The sequence below is a fragment of the Uranotaenia lowii genome, chromosome 2 (assembly GCF_029784155.1).
Source record: "Uranotaenia lowii strain MFRU-FL chromosome 2, ASM2978415v1, whole genome shotgun sequence".
NCBI lineage: Eukaryota > Metazoa > Arthropoda > Insecta > Diptera > Culicidae > Uranotaenia > Uranotaenia lowii.
Window position 1 is genome coordinate 113,353,175 of NC_073692.1, and position 8,777 is coordinate 113,361,951.

At 32.6% G+C, this 8,777-nt stretch overlaps 1 protein-coding gene across 1 annotated transcript; it reads right to left on the bottom strand.

The window, feature by feature from the left end:
* Positions 1-2,083: 2,083 nt before the first annotated feature.
* Positions 2,084-3,179, bottom strand: LOC129747132 (serine protease snake-like). The gene is made up of 3 exons (XM_055741166.1): positions 3,082-3,179; positions 2,984-3,022; positions 2,084-2,926 (listed from the first exon to the last, which is right to left on the bottom strand). The coding sequence occupies exons 1-3, from the start codon at positions 3,128-3,130 to the stop codon at positions 2,157-2,159; spliced, it is 858 nt and encodes a 285-aa protein (XP_055597141.1). The 5' UTR covers positions 3,131-3,179; the 3' UTR covers positions 2,084-2,156.
* Between the last annotated feature and the right edge of the window lie 5,598 nt (positions 3,180-8,777).

Sequence of the window (8,777 nt, forward strand, 5' to 3'; positions counted from 1 at the left end):
GAATTGGAAACTTTTCTGATAAAAAATTATCAAACTTGAACAAATAACAATCAAAGATGATCATAAAATGATCAAAACTGATCAATAAATGATCCAAAAATGATTACAGATGATCAAGAAATTATCAAAAAATATCAAAAAATTACATAAAATGATAAAAAAAAATTTTCAAAAAGATCAAAATATGATAAACAATTATTAAAAAATTATAAAAATTGATCAAAATTGATTGATAATAGACGAATAGATGATAAGAAAATCTAAAAATAGATAATGAAAAATGATCAAAAAATTTTCCCAAAATGATCGAAAATAATTGAAAAATTATTAAAATATGATCAAAAATGATCAAAAAATTATCATAAAATGTTAAAAAAATTATCAAAAAATGATCAATAAATTATCTTAAAATAAACAAAACTGATCAAAAAATGCTCGAAGTATGATCAAAAAATATCAAAAAATAAGCAAAAAATTTTATGCATCCATGGATAAATTGATTCTTAGCAACTTTAAACATTATCGAAACAGCTCAATACAATAAAATAGTCAGAAGTAATTAACATTTTAAATTATGATCATTTTTGGGCTTTTTTTCATTCGTAGCTGGGCCTTTGGTAATTAACTAAAACTTATTAACGTAGGGTTCAAATGTAGAGAAACTTGAAGTATTTTCTTCAGAATGGACGAGAGAGGAACGAATGCAAACTATGAATCAAATAAAAATGACATATGTACATTTTAACGAATATTTTCAAAAGGTATGGAAAGGTTACAAATTGAATATTATATCAAGATTTTTACTGACCGTAGTGCTCAGTAGTTCCTCTGCTGTCCGCCAGGAAGGGCTTTAAAATACCACGTACACTACACACCTTTTATTTTAGGGGCCGTCCATTAATGATGGCTGGCAAAATTTGTAGAAAATTTACCCCCCTTCCCCCTTTATCACATATTGTCACATTTAGTCAAAATGCCTAACTGCGAAACGTACTCTTCTGGGGCAAAAGTTTGAATGATGTGGGGTAAAAGTACGACCATTCAAAATTCCACAATTCTGCATGAAGTTAAGAGGGAAATTATTTTATATCAATCTTTACTTACAGCTGCAGCTTCTGTATTCACTTCTGATACAAATCCTATACATAGGCGAACAACGTGCGCGAATTTGGAGTTCTCCACTTATTTTCCATAATCAACAGGTTAACGAAATACAGTTCTCATCGTATTTGAGCATTTTTTTGTGCGAGCAAGAAGTTAAAACTTTCCGGTCAGATTTATTTCAGTAACCCCTATATATCATTCATACTTTTGCCCCATTTGCAGTTCGTACTTCTGCCCTTCAAGGTTTTTTGTGATTCACAGTTTATTGTGCAAAACAGAGACATATTAATGAAATACTTTCCTCGGCATTTGATAGTGGTTAAAAACAACTAAACAGACACATTGAAACTTTCATTGAAAGGCAAAATTTTGATTGCTCAAACATAGTTGCCGGTTTTTTAAATATTACATCATTTATGCAAAAAAGTTACTTTACCTCATTTTTCCGAGTAATTTTAACTTCTACGAAAAAAAATTATGTCTGGATGTAGGCAGTCCAAATCACTATCTATCCACGCCAGAGTTTTGAATTTTACTGTTCTCGGTGTGCGATAATCTTAAAACGTACTTTTACCAGACTCGTATATATTGAAAAAGTTTGTTAAAAGATTTCATTATTCCTAGGTAATTTCATATTTTTCGAAATACATTTGATTTTCTTCATTAAAATTGAAGTGGGGGTGGAGGAGCAGTGTATAGCTTATATTGTACTCATTTATAAGTGGCAACCCACATGTTATTTAAATCGAATTTTCTGCTAAAGATAAATAAAGAATCACACTTTGGTTTCACTAAGATGGCCTTAGATATGGTAATTCTAAGAAAATCAGACAGAAACAAACATTTTTATAGATTTGTAGAACTTTTCAGCATAAATGATGATTTTAGGACTTCTTTTTTTTAAAGAAAAAAAAAGTCACGTTTTTATCATAATGATCTTTTCAAACAATTATGTGAATGATAAGGAACCACATTTAAAAAAAAAAGTAGTTAAAATATATATTTTTTTCCAATTTTTCTTGTTTACTGTGTCATAATCTGAAATAGGTTACTCATTGACTCCAGACGATTGATTCGATCCAATCCAGATACTTAGCCACTCTAACATGGACTCCACGATCACAATCGGTACGTTTGCCAAATGCAGCCAACGCTATAATAGAACTGGTACAGGAGTTTTCCTCAACCGGAACCTGCAACGGATCACCACTGTTCCGTGAGCAGACAGGCTCGGCCGCGTGAGTAACGCACAAATGTTGTTCCGGGTCCAAACCATTCCGGAAGATTGTACTAGCACGCTCAAATTCCGCACACTCCGAAATGTCAAGAATACGCATCGGGAATCTTTTTAACACAGTTTTCCTTCTCTGAGATTCCTCGAAGCTCGATTCAATAGCAGTTTTTCTCGGTTCACCCTGGTCCAGACAAGCTGGCTGCACTGTTTCCGTAAAGAGAACATCCTGTTCAAGTTTGATCAGCGCAATATCATTGACACTGCGGTTGAACTTTGGATGTGCCACGATCGATTCGATCCCAATGGTTTGTTCCCCGTTTTGTTCCTGATCCAAGTTTACGTCTCCCAGGCGTACAGAAATGGGTTTAGCTGGACCACTAACAGCGCAATGTGCCACGGTAAGCACATATCGTTCACTTATCAGAACCCCACCGCACACAAATCTTACTTCGTCCGGCTTTTCTTCATCTCTTCCAGGAAATCCGAGTATAACTTGGTGCGGAAAATCTCCAGGTTCAGCTAAAGAAGAATCATCCCCTGCAGGCGCAGGACATTTCCTTGATGAGAGCGCTCGATATTCGTTGCATTCTATGGGAAAAAGGAATTAACGGAATCATAATGGTAGTTAGCTAGAGAATTACTTACTTTGAACTGAGATTCGTTCCCCTTGAACTACAAGCCAACCTGAAGAGAAATTTGTTAAGTTAGTTTCGGTCAACATAAGGTGTTTGTAGCTCGTAAACCTTGCAGTATGAATAATCCAAGCAGAGAGACACCGTTCAGTAGACTCATTCTGAGCGAAGTTCGATCCCGTGCAGGACGACTCAATCTTTTATAGATAGTGTTAGCGAATGGAACGTGTATGTAAATTCTTTGGGAATTTCCTACTGATGGCATCCATATGCCCCGATTACGATTGGGTATTAGAGCTCAATCAATATTTCTACTAGTTCAATGAAAAATAGGAATGAGGTAACAGGGAACATGTTTCTATTTGAAAATTTACGTTCACATATTTACTGAATAGAGCAAACTGAAGCTGAAATACAAGGGTTGGATAATTTAAGATTAAATTTGAGCGCTTAGTTTTTTTCTTTTGTCATATAAGATATTCATTTAGAAACAATAGAGAAGAATGGGGATACTTGATACTTTATTCTTATTTTTAATCATATCTTTTTGGAAGGCTTGTGATAAAGCCCAGTTGGCAAGTCTGTTGTCTCCTGAGCCGATGTCCGCGAGTTCGAGCCCAGAAGTAAACATCGAACACAGTTGTACCGGATAAGTTTTTCAATAACGATCGCGAATGACATAAAGATGTTAAAACGACTATAATCAATACAAAAAAAAAATCTTTTTGGAAAAAACTTGTAGATCACCGTCTTTTGCATTTCCTGACAGCATGTAATTTCAAGGTAATATGCTCCAAAAGTTAGAAAATACTTGAACCCGTAGGTAAACTAGAAGCATTTTCGTGGAACTAAAAAAAATGTGATATTTGACCCTTTAATCAGGGTGATAAAAATTTCATTGACTTTTTTGACAATATAAGATTTCATTTCACAGTTTAAAGTGTTGGACAAAGAGAAACTTTGTATCTTTTATATAAAATTCTCTTGTAACGGTGTTTGTAGTACTACTCCTCCGAAATGACCCAACCAATTCAAATGAAATTGTTTTTAAAATATTCTTTGGGCATGCGAATCGGTTTATATTGAATAAAAACAACAAAAAGTCGCATCAATTGTCCGTAATCATTGAATTTGTAATAAATTGAATCAAGTCATGGCCTTCAATTTTTTTCGAGATTTTCTTTCTTTTGGGCGCCGGGCGGGCGGTTTGTTTTTCATCTCCATGGTCGAGGCGTCGCCAGCAAACGTCGAGAAAGGATAGTTACCAAGGCATAGCATACTGATTAGTTGAAATATTTGGGCGCGCATTTCTAAACCAAGCATAATTTCAATGCATGTGGTGGCGATATGAAGCCTAGATGTGTTTTTATCTACTCGATTCCTACATCATTTGTACAGCACATAGTAATGCATGACGCCCAGATTGATATTTTGCCGATCAAATCAAAACCATTTACCTAAACGATTTAAAAAAAAATGAAACTATTTTAGATTCAGAAGAAATTGTTGTCTGAAAAATATGAATTTAGAACTGATGCATACAAAATAATGGTATGACTTTGCGGGCATTTAAAAAAATGAAAGGGGGAAAATTTACATACAATTTTATAATCCAATACCCCTAGAATCATTTTTCGAACATGTACAAATGTGTTCAACTGAAGATATATGAAGTGCTTTTAAATTTACAGAACAACAACAAAATCCGTTGAAGATGAACAGACACTTGAATTGAACAAGAGCCTGTCCTTCAAAAAGGATTATACACGATTGAAGTTTAACATTTACAAAAAAAATGTATACATTATTTCTTCATCTATAAATGGTTAAGCCCAAATAAAAAATCGGACTAAAAAAACTCAACTTTTTTGTCAAATCATTCACCGAAAAACTGTTTACAGGTTCACTGTTTGTTTACACAGAATTCAAGTACGTACTTAACATAAACGTGTGTCTTTGTTTACTATATTTTGGCTACAAAGACGAGACTTCAGATCCGCTTTTTGTGATTGATATTCCAGAAACATTATTGTTTTGATAGCAGAAGCAGTTTTTTTGGATAAGTTTTTTTTATGACCTGAAAGTGCCGAAAATAACATTAACTCCTGTCATTTCACACGGTGAAACAAGTGGCAACGCGCCTTTTAGCCATTAAACATATACCTTTTAAGAATTTTTTTCTCCAAAATGGTCAGAAAGGGTATCCCGAGTGGTGAATTTGAAGCGGATATTCAAATCTTTTAAATGTCTTTGTAAATGAAGGTCTTATGGTAAAACAGTATTCAGTGAAATTGAAGTACCAAGCATTATTTCATTCTGAAGAAAAACTGCAGATATATCAATGAAAGTTGATAAAAAAGACAAACAGGAACAAGTATTTAATTCATTTTGAAGTCTTTACACTGACGCATCTGAAAAAGAATAAAGTGTTTCCACTTGCATCAATAAATGGGACACATGTATACTTAGATATTTCTTTTTGCAGGAATATGAAAGTTGAACTGTGATGATAGCCGAAAGACACTTTAATGTTTTCAAAGATTTCGAGGTATATTTACATGAAAACTTCCAGAGAAAACGAATGAACTCATGAAATCATCGTAGCCTTAACAGGTTAGCTCTTTTCGGTCTTTCTAATTTTTAAAAACCTGTATTTCAATCAAATGTTATTGAATCTTGAAAATACCACATAATCTTAAATAAAATAGCAGACCACCTCCAACACTGTTCAGGAAATTAAATCAGAACACCCCAATGCTTCAGTAAGAATCTTTAAAAAAATGGTTTAAATTGGCAGATATGTCCATTGGGATAAAAATCCAAATAAAAATGCTGTAACTCGGTTGAAGTAAAAAATTTAAACACATTTTTCCCCCATTCAAAACTGATCGTTTTCTTGATTAATTGGGTTAATGTTCAAAGAAATTTTTTGCTTAAACAAATAATAAAACGGCGATCTTTTTTTTTGGACATGGTTTTGATGAACATATGGATATTAATTTCCACTGCTGCTTGAAAATTGTCAGTAAAGAATCATCTCTAATGTTTTTTAAAATTTCTGCAGTTTAAAAAAATAGACCATCCAAAGTTACTCGGGAGCTGAAAGTGCTGCGATAGGTAGAGTATTGGGCAAATACTTCAAAAATGGTCCCGATATTCAAAATTCTTTTTCCATAAAGCATCATATGCAATAAATTTCAATTATTGAGAAACTTTTGATTTCGATTTCAACCTTAAAGTGAACTCGAGCAAAGCGGAGTAAATCAACTAAATGGTATTTAATAAATGAAACATAGATATTATCAACGTATAGTTATTAATGGAGCAAGTTACAAAAAGTGGATTTTTTTAGCATGAGTCTTGCTAAGTTTGATGGTTACGTTGAGTGCTGAAAAAATCAAATTTGCAACGGGAAGCTGATACCTGATACCATTCGGGAATATTCAAAGCATACGAATCAAAGAAAAGTAAATGAAAAGGATTCATGTAAAATGCATGTAAGATTGATTGAGCAATTTTTTAGATAATTTATTAAAAGACCCTTAGAATAGAGTTAAAATTCTTAGATTTGATTCCGATATATTAAGCGCAACAATTCGAGTAAGCGGAAAAGAAGGATATGTAAAAAAAAACTAGGACATGTTCACGAAAGCGAGACGATTAACAATCAAGATTTGATGCTTTTTTAAAGTCAAACAGCGAAGGAAAAAAATGGAAAATGGACGCCAAGTTTAATATGGTAAAACGAAGTTTACCGGGTCTGCTAGTACTACCATATAATTATTACATACTTAAAGAGACAACTTTCTTATTTATGGATAAAAGCACTTTTTTCAGTCTTTTTTATCAGGACATTATTGGATCTGTACAAGCCGTTGTAGAAGTATAAATAATTTCATGCTTGGCAATGATCATCGTCCACTCAAAAGAAAAATACATGCCATCAAACGGGGCATCATGCAACAGCGGGGTTAGATGCGACATTTGTATACCACAGAGCTGATATAATTTTCAATTTTATATAACGTAATCGATTTATTTTTGGAATGAATGATGAAGACATTATTCGGGAGAGGCTTCGAAATTCAAATTTAGCGGAAAATAATAGCAAAACCAAAAAATCACAATAAATAATTAAATTGATTCCTAACACCATTTTCTTAGTCATGATTATCACACAAGCTCCAAAATTAAAAATACTACTGATAACACTAGTTTACAAAATTTTAAAAAAATCGTGAACTTGATTAACTGACCAACATTTTTAATGTAAAATCGGGCGCTGAATCCGAAAATGAAATTCAAAAAAATCTCAGTAGAACCGTTTTTGAGTTATGCTCCAAATATGAAATTTCGGAAAAATTAAAAAAGTTCTTGTACTTAGATTAAAATATCTCGGACGGCATAACAGTAATTTGAAATCTCTCTTTTGCATATTGAAGGTGAATAAATTTTCTATCGATCATCCGAATACTGTTTTTGCGTTTGACTAACAGTATTGTTGATATTAGTGACTTTATAAGGAAAAAAATTATAAAAAACGCATTTTTTTAGAGAAAATTTTGTTTCTACGAAAGTTTTAAACTCGATGATAGCATTTAAAAAATCTGATTTTCTTTTGCACTTAAATGTCAATTTAAAACAAAAATTTCAAGTGGTTATTTATTAAAATAGGTTGAAATTTGAAGAAGTTATGGCTACTTTACCATAACTGTAATTTTTGCAGTTTTTAATAATTTAACGAACCGCAGTACACTTATCATAGCATAGGAAGAATGAAACATGATAAATCTCACTCGCACCAAGTCAAAATTATTTATTAGCTTACCAGAAGGTCTCATGCCAAGTTTCAGGAAGATCTGACCATAGGAAGGGGTTGCTTGAGTCTCAAACGTGAATAAAATTTTGAGGTATTTTGCCCGGAAGGAACGAAAAATACTGGTTTTTCATCAATAACTTTTTTCATCACTATCTGATTGTTTTTTATGGTTGATTTTCTTAAAGCCTAAGTTGAGAAAAATATTTCACCCGAAGACTGTAACTCGATTGGATTTGAAACAGAAAAGTTATTGCGGTTCAAAGATTGTATTTTGGTCGAAAATTGTCGTATAAATCGCAATGGGTAAAAAGTACTCATTGCGTGTTGGACAAAATTTGCGGCCTTTAAACCGCAATAACTTTTCTGTTTCAAATCCAATCGAGTTACAGTCTTCGGGTGAAATATTTGTCTCAACTTAGGCTTTAAGAAAATCAACCATAAAAAACAATCAGCTAGTGATGAAAAAAGTTATTGATGAAAAACCAGTATTTTTCGTTCCTTCCGGGCAAAATACCTCAAAATTTTATTCACGTTTGAGACTCAAGCAACCCCTTCCTATGGTCAGATCTTCCTGAAACTTGGCATGAGACCTTCTGGTAAGCTAATAAATAATTTTGACTTGGTGCGAGTGAGATTTATCATGTTTCATTCTTCCTATACTATGATAAGTGTACTGCGGCTCGTTAAAACTGCAAAAATTACAGTTATGGTAAAGCAGCCATAACTTCTTCAAATTTCAACCTATTTTAATAAATAACCACTTGAAATCTTCGTCTTAAATTGAAATTTAAGCGCAAAAGAAAATCAGATTTTTTAAATGCTATCATCGAGTTTAAAACTTTCGTAGAAACAAAATTTTCTCTAAAAAAATGCGTTTTTTATATTTTTTTTCTTCATAAAGTCACTAATATCAACAATACTGTTGGTCAAACGCAAAAACAGTATTCAGATGATCGATAGAAAATTTATTCACCTTCAATATGCAAAA

Bases quoted from the DNA above. Each gene is read 5' to 3' on its own strand.
- LOC129747132 (XM_055741166.1), bottom strand. From the start codon at position 3,130: ATGAGTCTACTGAACGGTGTCTCTCTGCTTGGATTATTCATACTGCAA. The intron at 3,023-3,081 runs GTTTACGAGCTA...ATTTCTCTTCAG, and splicing joins TGGATTATTCATACTGCAAG to GTTGGCTTGTAGTTCAAGGG. The intron at 2,927-2,983 runs GTAAGTAATTCT...TTTTTCCCATAG, and splicing joins GGAACGAATCTCAGTTCAAA to AATGCAACGAATATCGAGCG.